Source organism: Saimiri boliviensis, chromosome 8, assembly GCF_048565385.1.
Source record: "Saimiri boliviensis isolate mSaiBol1 chromosome 8, mSaiBol1.pri, whole genome shotgun sequence".
Lineage (NCBI taxonomy): Eukaryota > Metazoa > Chordata > Mammalia > Primates > Cebidae > Saimiri > Saimiri boliviensis.
Window position 1 is genome coordinate 52,371,660 of NC_133456.1, and position 27,254 is coordinate 52,398,913.

General features: G+C 43.5%; 1 protein-coding gene across 3 annotated transcripts in view; it reads left to right on the plus strand.

Annotated features, from left to right (window-relative positions):
* Positions 1-27,254, plus strand: part of PTPRG (protein tyrosine phosphatase receptor type G) — a 777,462-nt gene that overhangs the window by 611,366 nt on the left and 138,842 nt on the right. For all 3 annotated transcript variants that reach the window (XM_039477294.2, XM_039477296.2, XM_039477295.2), the window contains exon 7: positions 21,000-21,157. In XM_039477294.2, coding sequence (XP_039333228.1) covers positions 21,000-21,157 — 158 coding nt within the window. The remainder of the gene's footprint in view (positions 1-20,999; positions 21,158-27,254) is intronic.

Genomic DNA, 27,254 nt, shown 5'->3' on the forward strand with positions numbered 1-27,254 from the left:
TGCTAAGCATACTATTCAGTTGGAATGGTTTCACTGGGATTCGGAAAGCGGTAGTGGATCAGACCAGCAGCAGACCACCAAACAGTGACCGTGATCTTTTTTTGGTGCGAGTTTGGCTTTCGGAAGTACTTTGGAGCTTCTCAGTCCAAGCACTGAGCTGGTCATCACCAGTTGTCATGTAAAACCCACTCTTAGTCACAGTCTGATTGAGAGATGATTCATTGTTGCATCGTAGAATAAGAGAAGACAACAATTTATTTTATTATTTTTTTTTTAGACAGTTGTGCTCTGTCACCAGGCGCCAGGGGCCAGGCTGAAGTGCAGTGGCGCAATCTCGGCTCACTGCAACCTCTGCCTCTTGGGTTCAAGCAATTCTTCTGCCTCAGTCTCCCAAGTAGCTGAGACTACAGGCGTGCGCCACCATGCCCAGCTATTTTTTGTTGTTTTTGTTGTTGTTATTTAGTGGAGACGGGATTTCACCATGTTGGCCAGGATGGTCTTGATTTCTTGACCTCGTGATCTGCCCACCTCGGCCTCCTAAAGTGCTGGGATTACAGGCGTGAGCTACCGTGCCTGACCCAAAACAACAATTTTTAAAAATTTTTGTGCAACTCATAAGGCACCTACTTACCGAGCTTTCTTACTGTTACAATTTGCTTCAAATGCTGAACCACTGTAGAATGGTTGATGTTGAGTTCTTCGGCAACTTCTTGTATAGTTGTAAGAGGACCAGCTTCCATGATTGTTCTCAACTGGTTGTTTTCAACTTAATGCTTCTCATTTTCAAGGCTCTTGTCTCTTCTGCAAAACTTCGTGAACCACTACTGCACTGTACGTTCATTAGCAGTTCCTGGGCCAAATGCATTGTTAATTGAGTGAATTATCTCCTCTGCTTTATGACCCATTTTGAACTCGAATAAGAAAATTGCTCAAATTTGCTTTTTGTCTAGTATCATTTCCATAGTCTAAAGTACATATAAAATAAACAGCAAGTACTAAGTCATTAGCAAAAAAACAAAGAGAGAAATGGGCATTAAAATGATGTATAACATAACCGTATTTATTGAAGAATGTATTCCAATATCATTATTGCAAATTTCAACAATGCAAAAACTGCAGTTCGTTTTGCACCAACCTATTTGCACCAACAGTTTTACCTAACTGGTCCATATTAAGAGATGTGTATGGGTCAGGCGCGGTGGCTCACACCTATAATCTCAGTACTTTGGGAGGCCGAGGCAGGTGGATCAGCCGAGGTCAGGAATTCAAGACCAGCCTGGCCAACATGGTAAAACCCCATCTCTACTACAAATAAAAAAATTAGCCAGACATGGCTGTACACCTGTAATACCAGCTACTTGGGAGGCTGAGGCAGGAGAATAGCTTGAACCCAGGAGGTAGAGGTTGCAGTGAGTTGAGATTGCACCACCACACTCCAGCCTGGGCAGCAAGAGCAAAACTCTGTCTCAAAAAAAAAACAACGAAATCTATGTGCATGACACATCGCTTCTCGTGCTTTTGGCTGGTTTCTAGTGTTACGTATGTTAAGTCCTCTGTCAATTAAAAGGTAGCTGTTTTCATGTTGTTGGAATACATAATTTCTCTTCCTTTTCATAGCATTCACCCCAGGAAAATCCAGCAGGCTGTTTGCGTCTACACGCGTATAGGGTCAGAAGGCCTCCAAACACCATCCTCTTGTGTCAATTGTCTGAAACAGACCACTTTCGTAGTCTTGATAGGAAACTTGCCTGTGGTGATGGCTGGGCATCTTAGCCTTGCTTGTTTCTCCTCTTGCCCACCCGTTCCTCACTGTCTCTTTCCTCTCGTGGTGAATGGACCATCTTAGTGAGGTAGGAGGAGGAGTTTTCTTTTTCTTTCAGAGGAAATATGAGGGAGATGGTCAGAAATTGTCACAGACAGCTGGGTACAGGGGCTCACGCCTGTAATCCCAGTATTTTGGGAGAATGAGGTGGGTGGATCACCTGAGATCAGGAGTTCCAGACCAACCTGGCCAACATGTTGACACCATGCGTCTACTAAAAGTACAAAAATGAGCCGGGTGTGGTGGTAGGCGCCTGTACTCCCAGCTACTAGGGAGGTCGAGGCAGGAGAATCCTTTGAACTTGGGAGGTGAAGGTTGCAGTGAGCCGAGATTGCACCACTGCACTCCAGCCTGGGCCAGAGACAGAGACTTCCCCCCAGCCAAAAAAAATGAAATTGCCACAGACACAACGAAATCTGCTGCTGCAGAGCTAGATGACTTAGATGGCTTCTCTCTCTCTCTCTCTCTCTCTCTCTCTCTCTCTCTCTCTCTCTCTCTCTCCCCCCCTCCCCCTCCCCCTCCCCCTCCCTCTCCCTCTCTCCCTCTCCCTCTCCCTCTCCCTCTCCCTCTCCCTCTCTCCCTCTCCCTCTCCCTCTCCCTCTCCCCTTCCCTGGCTCTTTGAAGAAAGCTATCAGTGAAAGGACAAACACGCGCTTTGGTTAATGTCACAAAATGAGGCTCTTGCAGTTGTGGTTATGACAAGATCAAAACTTCCCTGGAAGAACAGCTTTCTCGTGTGATTGGTTTGTTCACTGGGCTCACGTTTCGGGTCTCCCCCACCTTTTTGTCTCTGTCCTGGAACACTCATGATCTCCTCACCAAATCTATGCACAAAGTCCTAGAACAGTTATAGTCACACAAGCCTGTAGCAAAAAGGGAAGAAATACAGTGAATTTGCAAATATACATTAACTGCCCTGCCAAGCATTTCCAGAGAGTGGTGAAAGCTATCTGAGAAACTCCGCATCTGTTCATCCTTCCATATTCTACCTGCTGGGACTCAGGTTTCTATGGTAAAGAGTAACGACGTAGCGGCATCTCCAGACCGGCCCTCTGAATTCCTTCTAGAATAGTGTGCAGGCTTCATCTTACACAATTGCCGTGACATCACCAGCCACACATTCACTATTTAAGAGTAAACCAGCCCCAAGGTATGATTGCCGCCTGCAGTCTTCCCCTGCTGGGGATGCACTTGGCTCAGCCCCTTCAGAAAACTGTGCCTATTTCTGCTGACGTTACACATACACCCCACCCTCTGAGCCAGAAATGCCACACTTAGGTATATTCCCACTAGAAATACTGACAAAAGACTTGTGCATATGAATGCTACTCAGTGCATATGAATGTTACTCATAATAGCCACAACTGGAAAGAGCCTAAATGTCCATCAGTGGGAACACAGATATATATAGAAGTTGTAGAATATTGATACAATGGAATATTATGCAGCACTTAAAAGTAATGAACTATGGATTTATGCAAAAGCAAAATACTGCATAGTGCATGATTCTATATATGTAAGGTGTGAGAACAGGTCTGTCCACACAGTGAACCCATGATGATGAAATTCAGAATAGTGGGGTGGAGGGGCTAGGCGTGGTGCCTCATGCCTGTATCCCAGCCCTTTGGGAGGCAGGCAGATCATTTGAGATCAGGAGTTCAAGACCAGCCTAACCAACATGGTGAAACCCCATCTCTACTAAAAATAAATTAGCTGGGGATGGTGGCATGTGCCTGTAGTCCTAGCTACTCAGGAGGCTGAGGCAGGAGACTCACTTGAACCCAGAAGGCAGAGGTTGCAATGATCCAAGATTGCATCACTGTACTCCAGCTTGGGCAACAGAGTGAAACTCAGTCTCATTTTTAAAAAAAATGAATAGTTGGGTGGAGGAATATATTAAATGAAAAGGAACCTGAGGAAATTTTCTTGGGTGTTAAAAATACTAATATATGTTGATCTAGAGGATGATTGAACATGTGTAATGTAAAAATTTGTCATGCCATCCACTTAGAATTGTGCGTTTGACTGTTTGAAGATTAAAGAGTAGCCCATATATATTACACTTTAATTTCCCAAAGATATTGCATCCACAAAGCTTAAAAAAATTAGCACATACCAAATAGTCAAATATTAAAAATCCTGACAGTTTCAAGTGTTGACAAGGATATGAATGCAGGAACTCTCATGTTGCTGCTAAGAGATTAACTAGTGTGATCACTCTCTAGAAAATAGTTTGGCAGTATCTAGTAAAATGAATCTATCCCGTTTCTATGTATGCCCCTTAGAGAAACTCATATATGTGTACCAAGCAATGTTTAGGCTAGGTGCAGTGGCTCACGCCTGTGATCCCAGCACTTTGGGAGGCCGAGGCAGACAGATCTCTTGAGCCTAGGAATTTGACACCAGCCTTGGAAACATGATGAAACCTCATCTCTACAGAAAGTAAATAAAATTAGTCAGGCATGATGGCACCTGCCAGTAGTCCCAGTTACTCTGGGGGCTGAGGGGGAGGATCCCTTGATCCCAGGAAGCAGAGGCTCAGTGAGCTGAGATTGTGCCACTGCCCTCCAGTCTGGTGACAGAGCGAGACCCTGTCTTTTAAAAAAAAAACACACGTGGCTGGCCACAGTGGCTCACACCTATAATCCCAACACTGTGGGAGGCTGAGGTGAGTGGATCGCTTCAGGTCAGGAGGTTGAGACCAGCCTGGCTAACAAGGCGAAACCCTGTCTCTATTTAAAAAAAAAAAAAAATATTAGCTATTTGTGGTGGTGCGTGCCTATAATCCTAGCTACTGGGGAGACTGAGGAGTGAGAATCACTTGAACCCAGGAAGTCGAGGCTGCAGTGAGTCAAGATTCCTTCACTGCACTCCAGCCTGGGTGACAGAGCAAGACTCTGTCTCAAAAAAAGAAAGAGAGAGAGAAAGAAAGACATGGACAAGAATGTTTGTGATGGTTTTTTTTCTAATTATGCAAACCTGGAAATGCCTCAGGTGCCCATCATTAGCAGGCTGGATAAAGACAACGTGATATAGTCATAGAAGAGAACATTTTACCATGATGGAAAGGAATTGCCCACTCAACAATGTGGGTACATCCAAGATTGGTAAAGTTTAAGCAAGGGAAGCAAGATTCTGAAGAAAATATTTTGCATTCCCAGAGATAAAGTTCAAAAAATGAGAAAACCTAACCTATGTGGCTCAGGAGTGCATATGTAGGTGGTAAAACTTAAAGCAAAGTGATTATTTCAAAGTGAGGATGGTGGTGACTTCTTGGGAGTGGATGAGAAAGTGACATGGGGCTGGCCGGATAAGGGGAGGCAAGGTCTCCTGTTCTGAGTGTTAGTCACACACCCACACACCACGGCTTACTTCAGAATCCTTTTTAAACAGTCCATCGATTTTGCACACCTTTCTGCATGGATGCTATATTTCACAATCAAAGAAGACAATGATTAACATTAGAAAGTCAGAGATTCAGACATTGCTTTCCTCTGGGACACATTAAGTTCCAAGTGGCCACACAACAAGCAAAGGGGAGTGACAGCACTTTTTAAAAAACTTTTTACCATAACTGCCTCTGACAGGCTGTGTGTTTCTCTTCACAAATTGATTGCAGGCCAGTGAAAGAACTGTGCCTGCCTTGGAATTGTATCATTAAGAGGTGACTCTGAAAGCAAATACCTCCTTGTGGAGATTAGAAAAAGGAAATCAGAAACAAAGGGAATGGGGTGTCAAGTCACAAGTTTAAACATAAAGGGCGCCTCACCGCTGCTGTGCCGGGCATGCTTGCTCTGTCTAATTAGCCCCGCAGGCATCACTACATACTCCAGAAACCCTCTGAGATACAACCACCACAGTCCCTATCCTATGGAAAGGCGAGCAAAGCAGTCAGAGACTGGGCAACTTGCTCTGGGGTCACATCATGAGAACTGACCCAGCCCAGAGTCTAATCAAGGTCTTCCTGACTTCACACTGGCTCTCACAACTCCCAGATCCTCTCCCTCTCATATCCCTGCCAGGATCCCCACCCACCTTTTTCCATCTTGATTGAAACTCATCATACGGGTTTTATCGAAAAAGCAAGTAAACACATATTGAACAGGACTGTCACTCTGATAACCACTGTGACTATCCCTGTGGTCCAAGATCTTGAAATAAACCACCTGAGGCCAAATGGCTGAAGTTTCTGAGAATTTCTTTCGTGGTCTTTGGAAGAAGAGGACAAATTCTAGAACAAGGGATTTTTGGGGAAAAATGAATCATGAGGCAGAAACGTAATTATAATCCAGCAGCACGAAAATGGAGCAGAGCTGAGTTGCTGTGAGGGTTCCTGACTGTTTTGTGCATGTGAACTGCACGCTCCCCGAATCAGAGTCCACCCATCCTTCCATCAGCTGACTGCCTAAGGTGCTGCTGGCAAAATGAACAAGTTCCCTGGTCCTTGGAAAAATTTTAGTCTCACGAAGAATCTTTTTTTAAATTTTTTTACTTTTTTGCCCTTAACTTTCTTGGTGCTGAAAAAAGACGAATGTTGCTTGTGTGCAGAGTAATCTCATGTTGGACCTTTGGAATGAGCTTTATAAAAAGTCTCCATTATGGAATACTTCTAAAGAAATGGAATTTTGTTATTTTTCACTTGAAGTTGAACTCTTAGAAACACAACTGAACCAGGTTTATAGAGAAATACTTCAGAGTTCAGGCTGGCCTGAGTTTGAATGCTGGCTCCCCAATTTGGGAGCTGTGTGACCCCAGTACAAATTACTGAACCTCTCTGTCCCTGAGTTTCTGCCTTGTAAAATGAGAATAATGAAAGTGCCTGTCTCTTGAGTATTATCGCTAAATGCATTAAGACAGGGAAAACACGGAGAAGAAAGCGTGCCGGGCATGTGTTCTAAATCAGTGGTCAGCAAACCATAATCCATGGACCACACCCAGCCCACTGATTGTTTTTTGTTAATACAGTTTCATTGGAACACAGCTGCATTCATATGTTTACATCTCATTTATGGCTCATTTTGCACAACAATGGCAGACTTGAGTAGTCTGGACAGAGACACTGGCCTGCTCTACCTTCTGTATTTTTTTTTTTGGAGACGGAGTTTCGCTGTTGTTACCCAGGCTGGAGTGCAATGGCGCAATCTCGGCTCACTGCAACATCCGCCTCCTGGGTTCAGGCAATTCTCCTGCCTCAGCCTCCTGAGTAGCTGGGATTACTGGCACGCGCCACCATGCCCAGCTAATTTTTTGTATTTTTAGTAGAGACGGGGTTTCATCATGTTGACCAGGATGGTCTCGATCTCTTGACCTCGTGATCCACCCGCCTCGGACTTCCAAAGTGCTGGGATTACAGGCTTGAGCCACCGCGCCCGGCCCGCCTTCTGTATTTAACCTCTGGCCCTTTAAAGAAAAAGTTTGTCAGCCTGGCGCAGTGGCTCACGCCTGTAATTCCAGCACTTTGGGAGGCTGAGGCGGGCGGATCATAGTTTCGGAGTTCGAGACCAGCTTGACCAGCATGGTGAAACCTGTATCTACTAAAAATACAAAAATTAGCCAGGTGTGGTGGCAGGCGCCTGTAACCCAAGCTACTCAGGAGGCTGAGGCAGGAGAATCGCTTGAACCCGGGAGGCGGAGGTTGCAGTGGGCCGAGATCACGCCACTGCACTTCATCCTGGGTGACAAAGGATCAAAAAACAACAAAAAAAAGTTTGTCAGTCCTATCTCATCTAAACCGTAGCTATTGTAGTCGCTCAAGTAATAGTGCTGCCTTCACCCAGTAATTTGTTTATGTTGGAACAATGTAAATACCCACTCAGGTCATTACTTACCATTTGCTAGACTTTACAGAGATAGATTTCAGTTTTCATTTTGCCTAGATCATCACGTTTCAACTGAATTAATGAGGGTTCTGTTTTAATGTTTAACTTAAAGAAAGAAATCGTTCAAATTATTTTCTCCCTTTTGAACAGGAAAACCAATGCTATTTTATCTGTAGCTCACTGATAATTTTGAACATCTTAACATGCGACAAAGTTTCCCGTTTGAAGCTTGTGTTTCCAGCATTTAATTACATGGAACTTTCCTGAAATGTGCTATAAATATGCAGCACCCTGATCTTGGCTAATTGGCTCATGTCTGTTAAGGATCCAGGAAGGGCTGATGCTTATCTGAACACGTTTGATCTCAAAATCTTCTAGAAACAGGCACACTTAAGCCATTTCCACCGTTTCCTGGATTTCATTGCATCAAAACCACCACCATAGATGTGAGCTATTTCCACTTCTTTTCTTAGCCAGGAAATGGGACGCTGAGCAACTTCTATTTTATCACTAATAGTATTGTTAACAATACTGTGGCAACGTAAAAAGACTTCAAAAGTGATTCCTTTTGGGTTGGGTTTGAATTTGAGGCCAGTTCTCATTCAGCCTGCCTTGTTTGCCAGTATTTTATCATTTGAACATGATTATGGGAATCCAGAGAAATGCTCTTTTCCTGCTTGTTTCAGTGGGATGCGAAGAGCAGAGAGAGCGTTTTAAAAAGATACTTCCATTTGCCTACTGCAAAAGTGCCCATGAAAGCACTTGGGACTACCGTGGGTGATTTTCTTACCCCGATCGCATGCTCTACATATGCCACCTTGCTGTAAGAGAGGCAGACGCTATTGCGTAGTAGGTTCGAAATCCAGTTCTGCTGTTGGCTAGTCCTACAGCCTGAGCAAATCACTTCACCTCTTTGTGACTAAGTTTTCTCAACTACATCGTGAGGTAATACTAATACCAACCTTGCAGGTTTAGTCTGAGAATCCACTGTACATAACTGTGCCTGGTATAGGGTAAGCAGTCAGTGATAGCTGTCAGCACTGCCACCACCCCCAAGCCAGCCCATCGTCATTGTTACTGTTGTTACTTGTGGACTTGAATATGGAAACCAGGTGATGATAGGAAATGACTGCAAATTTCTGGGTTCTGCCACCATCACTACCTGGCTAGTAAAGTAGAATGTGTGTTGCTCAGCTTAGTTGGGCCATTCAAAAGTAAAATAAAATGGTGACGATGATGATGGTGACGAAGATGATTTGGGTAGCCAGTTTCTTTTGAGATCAGAGGAAAGAGTAGTGGACAAAAAACCAGGAAGTGGGTGGAAGGAAGAGGCAGCAGCCTCTTTGCTTCTGCAACTGTTAACCTCTGTCTGTGTACCTAACCCTACCTAGATGTTCTGTAAATACAATCTTATTGAATCCCAGCAGCAACACAGTGAGGTAAGAATTCTTTTTTTTTTTTTTTTTTTTTTTTTTTTTTTTTTTTTTGAGACAGAGTTTCGCTCTTGTTACCCAGGCTGGAGTGCAATGGCGCAATCTCGGCTCACCGCAACCTCCGCCTCCTGGGTTCAGGCAATTCTCCTGCCTCAGCCTCCTGAGTAGCTGGGATTACAGGCACGTGCCACCATGCCCAGCTAATGTTTTGTATTTTTAGTAGAGACGGGGTTTCACCATGTTGACCAGGATGGTCTCGATCTCTTGACCTCGTGATCCACCCGCCTCGGCCTCCCAAAGTGCTGGGATTACAGGCTTGAGCCACCGCGCCCGGCCTGAGGTAAGAATTCTTAATCCCATTTTATAAATAGGTTAAGTGAGGTTTTAGAGAGATTAGTGAATGTATCCCAGCCATGCAGTGGAGCAGTGATTTTGAACCCAGTTTTATTGGGCTCTGAATCACATTTCCTTACTGCTCTCCTGGACCAGTTTCTGAATCCAAGCATTGACTAACTTTCTGATTATTGTCAGAAGCACTTCACTCTTGTATACCTTGGTTTTCCTTTGTGAATTAGGTCATTGACTGAGCATCAAAAGGAAACTAAATGAATGTACACATCACGTCAGTTATGGCCACCAGAACCCTGTAGGGGAGAAAGGCAATCAATGAAACTGTTCAGTGATAATATTGGGTTTTTGTCACTGTATCACTCTGTATAATTTAAATGTCATGTTCATTTCCTTAATTGTTGACAAGACTGCAATCTTTATGTGATTTCTCTTTGGAAATATTAATGTCAACATACATTTCATTTAAATATCAACCCTTAAATCAAAATACCACCCTTGGTCAACTGAAACCACTAATAAAGTTGCAGGAGGCTAGATGTCTTTGAACCATGTGGGGTGGCTGTTTCATGACCTTGGATTGCTCTTCTCTGGGTCCTTGAATACAGGGGTCGGATTAATAAGGTGGGCTGTCTCCCTCCCAGGCCATCTGGTTCAGACCCCACAATACTAGTTATTCATGTCATAATGTGGGCCTCTGGGAATTTCTCTGGACTGCGCCTGTAGGGAAGGCCATGAGGCATACATTTATTCCTCTGCCTGCTATTGGGTATTTCACAGGCAAAAGTAACTTCCACACCTCCACCACTGCATGGAGTTGGCCCTATTCGTGCTCACATGTATTGCCTATTCTATTTTTTAAAAATACCCTGCCCTTATAGAAGAGTGTAGAACTTGGCAAAATTTCTCAGTAAGGGGAGTGATAACAAATATTTTAAGTTTTGCCAGCCATATATTCTCTGTTGCAACTACTTAGCTCTGCAGTGGTGGCCTGAAAGCAGCCAGAGACCATGCATAGACAAATGAGCACGGCTGTGTACCAACAGAACTTCATTTACAAAAATAGGCACTAGACCAGATTTGACTCATGTGCCATAGTTTGCCCACTTTTGACTTAGAGATACATAGTGACTTAGTTTGGTCAATTTCTTTTAGCCATGTATAAAGGACCTATTTTATAAAGTGATGTGCTGGATGCTGGGGATAAGGTCAGGAGGCATGGTCTTGCTGTAACAGAGCCTACAGCCTGGCAAAGAGACCATATTAACCAAGTCCACAGACCGAGACCCAGGTCTGAACAACCCATGACCTTGGGTAAGTTCTCAGCCCTCACTAGGCTGTTGATTGCTACTTTACAGCGTTTTGAAGCTTCACTTAGAGAAAGACCACAGCAGGGCCTGGCACCAGACTTCTGAACCGTAAGTGTGAAGTGGGAAAGGGAGGTGAACGGAAAAGCACATCCCACAGTGTGGAATGCAGTCTTGGAGTGCAGGTCAGTGAAGGGTAAACTGAGGCTAGAGAACTCGGTCAGTGTAAACAGAGAAGAGTCAATGCCACTGCTTCCTGGCCCTATGCACATCCTTTACTGTGGTCATGTAAAACAGCAATCCCTGGACCAGACTTCTGCTAGACTCAGAAAGCTGAAGCTGACGGGGCCCTTTGCTGTGAGTCCTGCTGAATAATGTCAGTATCTTAGTTAATCAGTTCTGCAACTCTCGTGCCTTCATATTTTAACAACTCTAAAATTGGAATGCATCTTCGAGTTCCTATCAAATCATTGTTTAATTAGCAACGTATTTCCTTTATTAGTGGTATTGGAATAATGATGCATCTTAGGATTGATGATGACTTCGAGATGAGGAAAACGTTACTAGGACTTACAGTTATTTAAAATATACCAACTGCTACTGTGTTTGTTTGTTTCTTCATTCTCCTTTCACATCATTATTAGGAACCTACCATGTTCTGGGGAAGTGTTTTAGCTGCTGGATATAGGTGCAGACAAGGTCTTTGCTCTTGTGGAATAATCAGGCAGTTGGTGGAGACCGTAAGCAAACGAATGCTGGAAAGGAGATGAAGGTGTGGTACAGATAGTTAATGACAGAGGAACCCTACTGGAATAGGGGGCTAAGGTGGTGACATTTGAGCTCAGACCTGAAGGATGAACAGGAATCATCTCTATGGAGGGTGGTGGGGAGAAAGCATTCCAGGCAGACGGAACAGCAAGGTCAGAAGGCAGGTCAGGGAAGGAGCGGGGTGGGAGGTGGAGACAGGCTGCAGAGATAGACAGGTCATGTGGGGCCTCATGGCCACTGTAAAGAGCTTGGATTTTATTCTAAATGAAGCAAGAGGCCACTGGAAGATTTTAAGCTGGGCAGTGTCACGGTTTGCTGTACATTTAAAAAGCTAAAAGAGGCTGCGCTTGGGGGCCCACGCCTATAATCCTAGCACTTTGGGAGGTCAAGACAGGCAGATTGAGACCAGCCTGGGCAACATGGCGAAACCCTGTCTCTACTAAAAATACAAAACATCAGTCAGGCATGGTGGCACAACTGTAGTCCCAGCTCCTCAGGCGGCTGAGGTAGGAGAATCACTTGCACCCAGAAGGTGGAGGTGGCAGTGAGCTGAGGTCATGCCACTGCATTCCAGCCTGGGGACAGAGCGAGACTTTGTCTCCACAAAAAATAAAACTAAAAAGCTGAAAGAGTTGTCTAGTCTTCAGTGCGATTTTGTCAGCTGATCCTGCAGATGAGGACCCCAGAGCCCAGGGATCCAGAATGAGGGTGGTAGAAAGATGGGCATGAGGAGAGCCGGGTGCCCTTCCCATGTCACAGTGTGACCGTGGTCCAGTCTCTTTCCTTCTAAACCGTGTTCTCCTCTCATGTATAAGATGAAAAACCGATGTCTTTGAGACCTCGCTGAACTCTGCAGTTCTTTGTGGCTCTTGAGTGATTTCCCCATCGCCTAGTCATAACTTCAGTCTTGTGTCTGTTCCTTAAAATCATTTACTATGAAGCTTTGTGGATGGCCCTACTTTGCAAACACGACAGCCCCATTCCCACGCCCTGTCATTCCCATTTCATCCTCCTTATTGATGACAGAAAGATGACATGCTTTGATAATCAGCACCCCGCTACAGAGAGCAAGTATTTTTGCTTGTGTTTGGATGATAAAATTAACTTCTTCTGGGCTCTGGAGAAGCCTCTGATACGATCTTTTTTGTAGGGAGTGAGGGGTACAGAGTCTCACTCTGTTGCCCAGGTGCTATCTCGGCTCACTGCAACCTCTGCCTTCTGGGTTCAAGCAGTTCTCCTGCCTCGGCCTCCCATCTAGCTGGGACTACAGGTGTGCACCACCATGCCTAGCTAATTGTTGTATCTTTAGATGGGGTTTTGCCATATCGGTCAGGCTGGTCTCAAACTCCTAACCTCAGGTGACCCACCCACCTCGGCCTCCCAACGTGCTGAGAATACAGGCGTGAGCCACTGTGCCCCTCCATCTTAGTTCTGATCTAATACTTTCTCACCTCCCTGGTACCTTCTGGATTCCCACCCTCAGGCTCTTTCTTTCCTTCCAACTTGCCGTTTCTCGCCCCTGGGTTTGACAGGCCCTCCTGTCACCCACTGTCACACCTAAGATTGCTCCCAGGTTACACACCACATTCAGCAGCTTAACCCAGAGCTCCTGACTGCATGTCTAATGTTTTACCTAGTTGTGTCACCTCTTCACAGTTCTTAGCGGAATTACCAGTTGTACTTACCCAACAGCTGATTTCCCCCGCCTCAAACCTGGGAAGTTTTGGACTGTTGATCTTTTCCTTCTGTTTTCCCTCCTGCTCACTTCACTCCAACCATTTCCCTGTAAACCAGGTGAAGTCCCTTTGCACTGGCTTTTCTGCCTTCCTGGAAATGTTCTTCTCCCCATGTAGCCACGTGGCTCACTTCTCACTGCCTTCAGGCTTTTAATCAAATGTTTCCTTCTCAGTGATCCTGCCCTTGAAATTGCTATTTGCAAAACAGTGGTCAGGGTAGACCTTGTTGAGAAATGGCGATTCCAAATGACTAAATTGCTAGCAGCTGCAGAACATTTGGTCTGAAACCAGCCATGAATGGAGTAATGAAGAAATGTTGCAGAGTGAGTGAAGAGCCAGTGCAAAGGCCCTGGGGCAGTGTGTTCGTGAAACAGCCAGGAAGCCAGTGGGGCTATACCTAAAAATCAGAAAGTAGAAGTGACTGAGGTGGCACAGGAGGTAAGAACCCTTTGATACAGTCCTTGTAGAAACTGACTAGTCAGGTGTGGTCCTGAGACCGGCACCATCTGTTTTATTAAAAATTCAGAATCTCAGCCGGGTATGCTGGCTCACACCTGTAATCCCAGCACTCTGGGAGGTTAACGCAGGTGGATCACCTGAGGTGAGGAGTTTGAGACCAGCCTGGCCAACATGGTGAAACCCTCTCTCTATTAAAAATACAAAAATTAGCTGAGCATAGTGGACATCTATAATCCCTGCTCCTTGGGAGGCTGAGGTAGGAGAGTGGCTTGAACTTGGTAGGCGGAGGTTGCAGTGAGCTGAGATCATGCCATTGCACTCTAGCCTAGGACATAAGAGCAGGACTTCGTCTCAAAAAAAGATGCAGAATGACAGCTCTCACCCCAGACCTACTGGATCAGAATCTGCATTTTAACAAGCTTCCCAGATGATTTGCATGCACATTGAAGTTTGAGTGGCACTGTCATAAATCATGTTTCATTTATAATGACTTAATGCCCAATTCTTTCCACTATCCACTCCTTCCTTTCCTCCCTGTAGAACACCAAGCAGAGGCTAGTCCTGCCCCATTGATCTTAGGCATTTAAGGAATAGTTCGTTGCTTTTCCTCTAAAAAAAAAGTTGTGGAAACCCTAAAGAAACCAAATAATCATTGGGCTAAAAACAGAAGCTTGGGCTTTCATACACTTTCCTAAAATTAATTGGTCCTTTGTTTGGGTAATGCTTCAGGTTTTCTTCCCCTAGAAATTACCACATCCTGTCCAAATACCTTACAGTCTTCTGATATAATACATTGTCTATTGGTGTGGGTGGGTGTTCAGTGTACTTCCGCAATTCCTGACCACTTCCCAGGTCTCTTCTATACATCGATTGTTCATCGTATTTTATAAAGAGCTTTCTTTTTTTCCTATATAACCAAAGCATTGAAAATACAAGGTTATTAACACACCGAGAAATGCAGTCAATCAGCTGATTATCATCTAATGTTTTAATGATCACATTTTTAATCCAATTATGCATGTTTGAATCTTTCAAATTTTCTTTAATTAAAAATTGCCTCCTGGCACTGCTATCAGAAATAAGAAATTGAACAGAACCAGCCAGATATAATTTAATGTTGAAAGGAAACTGTAAGGATAACAGAGCTGCGCTGGGTTTAATGGCTGACCATGACTTTAAAGCCCTCATACAAAATTTCCTAATTGATAAGAAAAATTTAATCATCTTCAGATATAAACCGTTTGCATTCAAATAAGGTATTTCTTTTTCCAAATAAACCTCCCCTAACTGATTATTCATATTGTCATTCAAAATGCTCAAAAATGAAAAAAAAGAGTTGGGTGAAATGTAGGCTACTTAATACAGTGTGTATTTAATATAAAAGTCATACATTATTCATCTTTGCAATTTGAATAACTTTGAATTTAGCATCCCTGTTCGTCATCTTTTTCTTTGATGAACAATTAATTATTAAAATATAATATTGTCTGCATTCAGCACCCAGGATCCTTGAAAGTGGAAGACAAGATTCATTTCTTTTCAATTCTTTTATCTAGTAATGCACAGTACCTGCTTATTATGTTATAATGGAATGAGTGGTGGTATAAATAGTGTTTCAAATATTTTTCTCAACTAGTAAGTGGCTGGGACAGTAATGTTTTGAATTCAAATGACTAACTATGATAAAAGTTGAAGGCAGAGTCCACTGATCAGGATGGACATGGAGTCACGCTGCCCTTTTGTAGCAAGATTTATTTAACAAGCACTTACGCGTGCTTACTGTGGCGAGCAGTCTCTTAAGCCTGTACCTGATGTTAACTCATTTAATTCATATTCAGAACCTTCTCATAATGTCAGTGTTATTATCCCATTTTACAGATGAGAAAACAGTTAGACAGAGGTGAAATAACTCTTTCCAGGTCAAACCTTCAAGTAGACTAGTTAGGATTCATATCCAGAGACCTAGCTCTAGCACTTCTCCCCATTTTATAATATCTACATTGATTAAGATTATATTAGCCAGGCATACAGGTTCCCAGCTATCATTTCAGCATGTTGGGAGGCTGAGGCAGGAGTATCGCTTGAGGCCAGAAGTTTGAGACCAGCTTGGGCAACACAGCAAGACCTTATGTCTACTGATTTTTTTTTTTTTTTTTAATTCCGCAGGCATGGTGGTACATGCCTGTAGTTCTAGCTACTCGTGAAGCGAAGTGGGGAGGATTGCTTGAGCCCAGGAGTTCCAGGCTGCACTGCCACCACACTCCAGCCTGGTCAACAGAGTGAGACTCTATTTCTAGTTTACAGAAAGAAAACAAAAAGATTTTATAAATGGAAGAGTTTAAGTCTTCAACTGAAAAGTGCTTTCTTTCTTCTTTCCAGTGGCTTTGCTTAGGAACTACCAGTCTTGAGTCTGGCCAGTTGAGCCCCTCTGACCTAAGCAGGCCTCATGGGTAGTACTAGAAATAAAGGGCCTACCATTTCTAAAATTGTTTCTAATTTGTAATTAAGCATTGTGAGCATCCAGTTATCAGCAGAGGACTGTCTGTGGTACTGAGCAGGCAATGACATTTTCAGAAAGATCACTGCAAACTGATGTTCAGCTTGAACTGAGACTGCAGAAGAAACAAGAGTTAATTTTAGAATGTGTTGTTCATGTGAATTCTGTAATCCGTTGTCAGTTAATAATGGGGGCACCTGAACATATAGCATCATTCCCCCCACCCCACAAGTCTTGCTGTGGCAATCAAAGTGACCTTCTAATACTTGGGATTCCTTTTCCACCTCCCACTCCCAACACTTGTGTTAAAATAGGAGCAGGCAGGCCGGGTGTGGTGGCTCATGCCTGTAATCCCAGCACTTTGGGAGGCTGAGGTGGGCGGATCATGAGGTCAGGAGTTTGAGACCAGCTTGGCCAGCATGGTGAAACCCGCTCTCTAATACAAATACAAAGAATTAGCTGGGCATGGTGGCACGTGCATCTGTAATCCCAGCTACTCGGGAGGCTGAGGCAGGAGAATTGCTGGATCCCAGGAGGCAGAGGTTGCAGTGGGCGGAGATTTCGCCACTACACTCCAGCTGGGCAACAGAGCAAGACTCTGTCTAAAAAAAAAAAAAAAAGAAAAAATTAAATTAAATAGGGGCAGGCAAGATGTGACCGAAGGCCAGATTCATTCCACCATCTATTTTTGTATGGCCCCTGAGCTAAGCATGGTTTTTACATTCAGTCTCTAATTAAGTGAAATGTTATTCCCCCCAAAAAAGAATCACATTATTCTCATTAAGTAGGCATATATTTTGAAAATTGTTCTCAGTTATTAATAGCATTTCAAATTCAGTTAATAAGGTTGTAGAAGTGTACTTATTATTTAAGTACCTATGTAACGTCTTCAAATTCACCTCTTGGCCTGCAAAACCTAAAATCTGTATTATCTGGTACTTTAAGGAAAACGGTTGCTCATTCCTAGCTTAAAACCCAGAATGAGCCAGGCTGTACCTCAGCTGGGCTTGTGCCCAGCCACATGCTCGCCTTGTTAAAATCTGGGCTTACAATGGGCCAGGAACTGTACCAAGCCCCTTATGTCTGTTAACCTGCTTAAGTGTCACAGCAACCCTGAGAGCAAATATTCTCATTATTCCCATTTGACAGATGATGGAAGGAGCTCAGAGAGCTTAAGGCCTTTGCCTAAGATCACACAGCCATCAAATGTCAGTTAGTTCAAAGCTCAATTTTTGCTAGAATTTTGGCAAAGAAAGCTGTAACCTAGACTGCTCATGTTGATGGACAATATATCTAACATGGTATGCCTTTAAGGACACAAGCAGTAATCCAGTTAAAAAAAAAAAAAAAAGACATACACAAAACATTAAAGAAAGTACATGATGAAACACTGGTAGCTTAGAGGAATAATAATAGTAATAACAATCAGAGTAAGAATAATGTCTATGACGTGTGAGGTGTTTACTGTGTACTGAGCTCTTTCTCATCCCCTTTCTTACATTGCCTTATTTATAATCTTCACTACTGTAGCCTGGGAAGGTTTCATAACTTGCCTAAGCTCACACAGCTCACAGATAGCAGAGTTGGGATTTGAACCCGAGCAGGCTGAAAATCTGCTCTCCTCAGCAACCCTTGAAGGAATGCGCAGGTGCTAGGGTTGCTGATGAGGGCAGTGGATCTCGGTTTTCAGCACTGAAGGGTGTTTCCTGCTGTTTGGGAATACTAGTCCAGATTCCCTCAAGAAAGAATTCCACGCGAGTCTCTGTATTCTTTAAGTGTTTTTGACCTTGGGTCTGTTACTTCACCCTGGTCTTCTGTTTACCCAGCCCTAAAGTTAAAGAATTGGACGAAATCGATGGTTTTCAAAGTGTCCCTGGGTCCCCTGCTTAGCTTCAGCCACTGGGCTGACTTAGCTATTTGAGTTGCCAGGCTCTGGGATATGATTTTGTTTGAAGAGACCATTCTTTGGCCCCCAGAGCCACTGAAATAAGCCACTGAACTAAGGCCCTTCCAGATCACAGAGTCCTAAGATTCGGTGGCAGAGGCCGTGGTGGAATAAATTAGCAGTGAAGCCAGGTCCTCCGCCTCCATCCCTTGTCCCCTGGCCTACCCACCTCGCCTCAGATCTGGCTGCACATGCTAATCAGTGAAAGCCAGAACTTGCCTCTGAAGCCCTGGTGTTGGTGAAGAACAGGGAGGTCCTTCTGAGTTTGCAGCAGGGGTCACACTCAGTTTCCATCATGCCTGCTCAATCCCTGAGCCCATCTGAAAACTTACGTAAATTCCCTGACCCCGCCCAATCAGCGTTCCCCTTTGAAATGTAATCTCCTGTGGGTGGGGCAGGTGCTTCTGCTTTATCTTTTTATGCTCTTGAAAGCCGTGGCCTCTTCCTAGAGTAAGTGTGGATGGGGGCTTGGCTGCCGTGGGTTTGCTGGGGTTCCTGTCAGCATACAGCATGTTTAACTGCAACCTTAATATTGGATTGGGCCCCGAGAGTCAAACTCTTCTGATTCAAAAGCCATTTGGCCTGGAAGCCTTGATCCTAAGGCAGGTGGGTGTGCTGTGGTGTGACCCCAGGTTCACCTACAACGTGGGGGAGACATGAAGGTAGCAGTTTTGCCGTTGGTGGTGCCAAGCCCTACGCACACCCTGTCTCGCCTGGGGCTTTGTGTTGACTATTTGCACAGCCCAGGAAGCTCAGAGGCAGCAGGCAAAGGCCAAAATATTTTCTTCTCCCCGCCAAACCAGTCCCCGCCAAGCATGCTTGCAGAGATTTTCCCTGTCATTAGGCTGCTGGTAACCAGGTTTAAATGAAAGCCCAGACTTGCCAGTGGGCGGAGGGGCAATTCCGTTATTTCTAGCCTTTTGTACAACAGAAATTGTTTTTATAATTTTGATTATGGAACCCTATGATTTGAAGACTTTTGCGTTTATTGGTTAATAGTAAATTTTTCTTTTAGAAAAAGATGAATCGCACACCTCTCTGCAGATCAGCCAAGGTTTCTGAACCTCACAAGTAACTGTTGTTACTTCGCTGTTCACTAGTGACCTTGAGCTTGGTTATTTCACCTCTCTGTGCCTAGATTTCCACACCTATAAAATGAATATTAGAAAGCACATACTTCACAGAGCTGTGAACTAAGAGAGCATAGTGATGCGAAGAATAAAAGCCTGGATTCTAAACCGAGCTACCTGTTTTTGTATCTCAGCTCTGTAAACTGGGGATAATAATAGGACTAACTTCATGGACTTATTTTAAGCATTAAATAAATTAATCTTTATAAAGCTCTGAGAACAGGGCCTGGCGCATATAGTAAGTTCTGTTTAAGCGTTTGCAACATGTAAATACTCAGAATAGTGCCTGGCATATAGGTAAAGCTAAATCAATGTTAAGTCTTCTTCAACTAAATCTTTTCCAAAAGGAAATTGCAATTTCAACTGTAATACAGTTCATTTCTGTTGGAGTTGTTTGCATTATCCCCTAGTTACACAGACTCCTTGAGTCTGGGATACACAGTTACCCAAATGCCTGCACTAGCTGTGCTGCATGAAGATGAGAAGAGGAGGGAGGAGGCTTAGGAAGAGTATTCCTGTAGGAAAAGTGTGTCTATGAAGTCACCCGCAACCCTGGCCCGGGGCTCGTGGTGGAAGCCGTGAAGGAGCGAAGGCATCCCACGAGCAGGACTTCAGTATTCTTGTTATATCTCTAACAGGGAAGAGGAGAGAATCCCAGATACACGTTCAAGTCTAGATCTCTGGAGATACATGGAGAGACTACAACCTTCTCTGACTCACGAAAGAAACTAGATCATCTACTGGGCCTGCTTGGGAGAATTATAAGACAGTTCCCTCATCTTCTCTGTGGCACTGTTCCTTCCTGTTCCAGGGTCTTGGCTCGTGCTGTTTCTACAGCTTACAATGTTTTTCTTCACCTTTTTTGCCCCCACCCTTCCATTTTCACCTGGCTAACCTCAGTGCCGCCTTCAGCTGAGTCAGAACTGTGTGTAGTCTCTCGTGTTAAGACACAAGGATTCACATCTCGGCTTTGCGTCTTAGGAGCTACGTGACCTTGAGCTGACACTAACCCATTCCATGCCTTGCTTTCCTTATAGATGAATCATGTTATCATTGTTGGGTCTGAACTTAAATGTCGTTCCTTCTCTTTAAGGGAAGACACCTCCATTTTTTTTTTAAGAAAGAATGCTGGTTCCTGGGGCCATTCTTTTTCAGTTTATAGTTGCGCCTTGGTTGGGCTTCACATTGATTCGGAGAGGACTTGAGTGAAACCATAATGAAATCTAGCCAGCTTTGGAATTGCATGTTACTGGTGACTTACAGTTTTCTTTTCATAATGATTCTATCATTGTGTCCCAAAGTTCATTCCACGGATTATCTGTTCGTAGATCTTAGAGAAGAGTTCTGTGATGAAACAAGGTTGGGAAGGGGTGGGATAAAGAAAGGCAAGCTCATTTCTTTTCTGCAAGACGTCTCAGAGATTTTGCTGTGCTGGAGTATTTTGTCTATTTCCTGGGGGAAGTGGGAGGGACCGTCATGTGCCCCAACCGTGTTCATGGTGGAACCTGCTTTTTGTTGAAATACACTGTGGTACTGGTGTCCTCAGAGCACACCCTGGGAAATGCTGCTTTGTTTACTGAGGCTCTCCCACCACCAAATGCTAGTGCTTCTCAGGATATAAACAAACATAAGGCTTGTGATGTGGCACCAGCATGCCGAGGGTGTTGACAGCGTCTGCGGCACGGAATGGCGTGACTTATCATTGTGCTTTTCTTTTCCCTTTCTCCCCAAACAGAGAAGGAGACCTTTCTGGATCCTTTCGTCCTCCGGGACCTCCTGCCTGCATCCCTGGGCAGCTATTACCGGTACACAGGTTCTTTGACCACCCCGCCGTGTAGCGAAATAGTGGAGTGGATAGTCTTCCGGAGACCCGTCCCCATCTCTTACCATCAGGTAGCTATTTTGCCTCAAGTGGGGCCTCTGTGTTTCCTTGTTTTGTATTGACATAATGATCCAGCATGACTAGAACATACCAGTAAGGAATTTGTTCTTGATCCTGTGCTTGTCATTGATTCCTGCAGTCTTTCCAACAAACACGTTTTTGAACCCAAGAACTGCAATCTATAGAACATGATTTCTTAGCTGCAAATGAAATTAAGTCACTAAGGAGAATTGCAGGCATGAAATCTGAGTATTGTTTTAAGTATTCAATCTTGAGGAGGCAATAATAGCTATCCTTGATGATGATGACCTTTGGTGCCAGAAACTCTCCTAAGCTCTTTATATAGGTTGACCCATTTCATCTTCATGAACGATACTCTCATGAGTTAGATGCTATTTGTAGCCCATGTTACAGTCTTAGGAGGTAGGTGCTGTTCATGCCCCTATTTTATAGAGGGGATGAAGCCACACAGAAGGTAACTTGCCAATGGTCATAAAACTGATAGCCATGCCATGGTCTGATTCCAAAGACCGTGCTCTGCCCACTAGTCCTACCCACAGTTCAGAAAATAAAGAGATTTGTGGACACAGAGGAAGGAAATAACACGTTATTGATTGAGTTCTTTCTGTGCGCTATACACTTTACTCAGCACTTTCCATATATCAACATAATCAGTGGCAAGGCAACACAGAGATGGGTATTCACATAGAACATCGTGGGGTGGAGAGATGGGGTAACATACCCAAAGATTCATGGTTAATGAATGATGCAGCCAAAAACTAAGCCTGGGTTTGCCTGATTCCAAAACCCATGTTCCTGACCACTAAACGGTACTGCCTCCTTGTGAATGTGGCCTCAGCACATTTCATGGGACGTCTTGATTTAGGCTGAGCAGTTAACTGTGGGTAGCAACTAGTGAATTGGAGATGGGATTGAGGCAGTGTAAGAGGAAGGAGAACTGTCCGGGGAATGCAAGGTCTTTAAATCATCTCATGAGGTTTGAATGGATGGTTGGGGATGATTCTTAGAAGGGATGTGTTAGTTGTAGAAAATTCAGCGTGGATTGAATTACAAAAAGAGTAAAATTCCTTTTGCATTATTCCAGAAAATAGAGCCAGGAACAATGGGTAGAATTTAAAAGACAGTGGATTTGAATCATTAATCAGGACTGTCCAAATTGGAAGGTACTTACGATGTCATTCATAGAAATGACCACTTTTCCCAGTCTGATTGTTCTAGTACCAGTTGAGCTTCTGGGTCTTATGTCAAGTATTCCAGTAGGTGGGTCTGAATAGACATTAGCCAACCAACTAGTTTGCTGGCCTTGGGTCACGTGTCCATCTCTGAGTGAGTCATCTGAGATGCCAGGTAGCATCCTGCAACATCCAGTGTTACCTCTCAGTGGGTAAATGGGGCAGGTTCCCTAGAAGAAGTAGGGGCAGTAGAGACACTATCCCTCTAACCAAGTTAGGTCATGTAAGGCCAGGCTGAACAATTTTATTTGGCCTCACTGCTGTTTTGGCAGTCATTTTACTTTGAAATTTTTTTTTTTTCCTTTTAATCTGACTCTGACAATAAAGAAAGGACTGGTGATTTGGTTTCAGAACAGGATCTGCCAGCCTTAGGGAGATAATGAAATAAGAAATGAGTTTTCTTCCTAACATTGATGCCAACATTGTTTCATTAAAAATAAAATAAAATAAAACTACAACACAAATATTTATATATGCAGGGTTGGGGAAAGGGATTTTTTTTCAAGATTTTTTTTGTTAATTAATAAATACTTTTGTCTTGAAAGATTGAAAGGTTTGTGGCTGGGCTCAGTGGCTCAGGCCTGTAATCCCAGCACTTTGTTAAGATGAAGTGGGAAGAACCCTTGAGCCCAGAAGTTCAAGACCAGCTTGGGCAACATGTCAAGACCCCCATCTCTACAAAAAAAAAATTTTTTTAATTAGCAAGGCATGGTGGCACGTGTCTGGTGGTCCCAGCTACACGAGAGACTGAGCGGGAAGGATCACTTGAGTCTAGGAGGTCAAAGCTGCAGTGAACTGTGGTCACGCCACTGCATTTCAGTGTGGATGACAGAATGAGATTCTGTCTCCAAAAAAAAAAAAGAGAAAGAGAAAATAAAAGGTTTGAGATAATGAAGTTAAGAAATACTGATTTGGCTACTTTTTATGTAGAATGCCATGTAAGGAGAGGCAGAGAGTGGAAGTTGATTAGCTGGAGAGAAATAAGGACCATTAACATATGCTGGGTTTCATTATAGCTCCAGATTTGAAACAAAAAACAGAGTTTGGGACTTGGATGTTTTGCCAAGTGTTTGCCTTTTAGAAGCATTTTGAGCACCATTTTTGTAACTGGGTTTCTGAGAAAGTGTTGTTTTTTATTTTTATTTTTTTTAAATATCTGTTCACTATTCCACTCTCTGCCACCCATACGCTCAAAGAGAAGAAATAATGGAAGATGTTTATTTGCCCTCCAATAACTTCTCTGTAGGTATTGTGTTTCGGGGAAATAGAAAAGAAATTAATCACACTTGCTTTCCAGGTTCTTTGCTACAAACCATTTTATAATACTTTACTTTTATCAGACACTGCTTCATGTGTCCCTCTCTGTCTCCCAAGGGAGGAAAGCAGCTCATATTCATGTGGCCAAACTGGACCCTTGCTGGCTGGCTTTGTGGAGGTCACAGCTGTGTCAGTCCTTGGAAAGGAAAGCATTCACCATTCAAGTATTATCGCTTCAGACCTTCCCATCCTGACCCTGCCAACATTCTTTCTGAAGTTAGCACAGAATGTTCATTTCAGAAAGGCGAACAGCCAGTTCGGAAAAAGCCAAGTAGTCAGGAATTCCACGTCTGCCTCTGACAGAGAAAAACATTCCTAGTCCTTCATTCCTCTACTTCTGTATCATTCTCTCTTTTCTTCCCTTTCATCCAACATGGATGCCTGCACTCAATGAAAATTCGAGCCCGTTCACCATAAAATATAATGGTTGGCGCAAAGTGTTGACTTGTCTGATGTGGATTTCATTGAAGCCTTTCAGAGTACGTATGGGCAACCACTAATCTTTCCTCTCTTGTTCCCTTTTGTGAGTTTAGCTGGACATTCAGATCCGCCCTACCAGCCAGTACACCTGTACCACTGGCTTGTGTGATGATCTAGATTAAAATACAGCATTGCTAATGGAACCCCACATTGGCTTGGGATTCCCCACGTAGTCAGCATGGCTTAAGTGACCCCTCTAAACATCTTCTGAAAATCTCAAGCCAAAATCCTGCCTTGACCGTGTCACCCAAACAAAATGGCAGCACACTCGGCCCTTGTGTGGGTTGTCAGAGGAGCAGAAAACATGGAGATGGTTGCCTGCAGCATGTTCGTGATCAGTCATAGAAGACAACTGTCTTTCAGTCCAGTGAACTAGGATTTGTTTTATTCTAGAATAGTGCTTCTCAGATGATGGTTCTTTGCCAATAGGCAAGTAACCTAACCCTTTCTTTCCAGGACTGTTAGCATCTTGAAGGTTAAAATAAGGTACTACTTTTGATCTTCCCAGCATGAATTTTACTTAAGTGCTTGTAGGGGGTGCTATCAAAAGGCAGTAAATAAGTCTGACTGCATCTACTTTGTTTACCTTTAGATGTTTGATTTTTTTTTTTTTTTCTGACAGTATGCTGGAGTGGACAGAAACCGTTTAGTTGCATGACCCTTTTTAACCAAAGGTATCTGTCAGAAAGAGTAGAGCAGCTCTTTGAAGTTAAGCCCAGGTGCTTTAGAGGCAAACTGCCTGGGTTCCATTTATGGCTTCATTCTTTGGCCAAATGACTCAAGTACTGTTTGGTGCCTTGATTTTCTCATCTGTAACATGATGATAATAATACCCACCACATGGAGTCACAGTAAAGATTAAATGATGGAATGTGCGTAAAATGCGTAGACTAGTGTCTGGTGTCGCAGGAAGTGCTTGGGAGATACCAGGTGTGGTTGTTGTCTGTTGTTGCGGGTATTAAATGATCACCAAGTCTCTAAAGTAGGACTCTCTGGTTAAAGTAAAACAAGCCTCATCATTTAAAATGTTCTAGTAATCACGTTAATAAATATGAAGAGAAACAAGTGAAATTAATTTTAATAGTTTGGTTAATTGAATCCAGTGTATCCAAAATATTATCACTGCAAATGTAGGGCTGGCTGTATTTCTAATGGAACAGCCATATGTGGCTGCTGGCTGTCACAGCTGTAAGGTTTATCTCAAGGCCATGACAACTGGTGAGTCACTTAATTCAGAATGCTTCTATTTCAACACATGACGTGCAGTGCATGTGAATAAAGAAGGTTTTTAAATGGTGGGGTGAAGATGTCATCATTAATCCAAAAGAGATAGCTTTCTTTGTTAATTATGGTTAAGTTCTTTTCTTTCTATAAAGCCCTTTCTATAATCACCTTCATGCAGAACAGACTGTAGCCACAGGAGGGACATGGCCCTGCATTTAGTTAGCTGTCCTTAGATTTTCTGTTTGCAGCTGTGGTTCAGTAAGTAAAATTTTGGATGCTCCAGGCTACTGGGAATTTAATATTCCATTATCATTGTCTTGCTTAATAATGAGGCAACGAACAGGACCTGTCCTGTCATCCTTCAGATGTATGGTGAAGCTAAAATAATCTCCATGGTCTTAGGTGAGATTTTCTAGTTCCTAGTTTGTATCCTTGGGTTTCTTACTATGCTAATAATGGACTCTGGTTTTGTTTTATTGCCATTGTGTGCCCATCTCTTAAAGTATTGTGTACCAGCCTTTTAATGGCTCACACTTACGTTACTTTTGGTTTTCCCTCATTTCTCCCTTTAATCCACAATGGTGCCCTGCCCAGATCTTGTGGACGGGAGCTCTTACTGTACACGAATGGCATGAATAGATTTCGACTTGCCTTTGATTCGAACTGACAGATTAAAAACTAATTATTCCTTATAATACTTTTATAATAAAAACTAAGTTGAAATGATTTATATACACCTCCAGCCAACACATGTGCAATTCAAGGTTAAAATTGTTCTTGAAACGGCACCAGTTCAACTGCAATTACAAATCCCCAAGCAGGGATAAAAGAAAGAAATGTTTTACACATTCACTTCAAAAGTTTAAGAGTCAATTTAATATCATAGAAATAAAAACTTTCATTTATTTTTACTAAATGATAAAGACTTCATTAGTTGTATTAAAGTCGAGATAAATCCAAGTGTGTTTATTACCCTGCCGTGGCAAAGGATCAGGCGAAGAAAAGTAAGGGCTTGGGAGGTGGACAGCATTTTCTCCCTGGGCCTGCTGTCTTGTTCATGCCTCTCGGTTCTTGCTGTGTTGGCCATTGGCTGTTCCTGTTCAGAGCGCCGAAGAGTGCAGATAGATAGATTTATGTTGCCGATGCAGGGTGCCCTGTGTGGAATGGCCTTGGGGTTAGCTAAAGGGAATTGTTTCAAGACTTCTGTCACCGCACCCATTTCTCCATGCAGTATGACTGTTTCAGTGAATAATGCTAAGGCGTCTTACGCCTGTGGCATGAAGTAGCAGAGAGCATACAAAATAAGAGTCGCACAGACCTGCTGTTCTAAGCCTCACTTCACCTCTTGGTTCCCGTGTCTGCTTACTTCATGTTCACATTGCTATAAAGAGCTACCTGAGACTGGGTAATTTATTAGAAAAGAGGTTGAATTGGCTCTACAGGAAGCACGACTGGGAAAGCCTCAGGAAACTTACAGTCATGGCAGAGGGGAACCAGGCATGCCTTACACGGCTAGAGAAGGAAGAAGAAAGAAAAAAGGGAGGTGCCACACGTTAAACAGCCAGATCTCATGAGAGCTCACTCACTGTCCCGGGAACAGCAAGGGGGAAATCCACCCCCCTGATCCGGTCCCCTCCTACCAGGCCCCTCCTCCAGCAGTGAGGATTATAATTCCACATGAGATTTCAGTGAGGACACAGATCCAAACCGTATCAGTGATCTTGAGCAAGTTACTCCATGTCTCTAATCCCAGTTTTCTTACTAGTCAATGACACTAAGATTAATACCGCTATTAATCATAATACCACCAGCCTCATGGGATTTCTGCAAATTA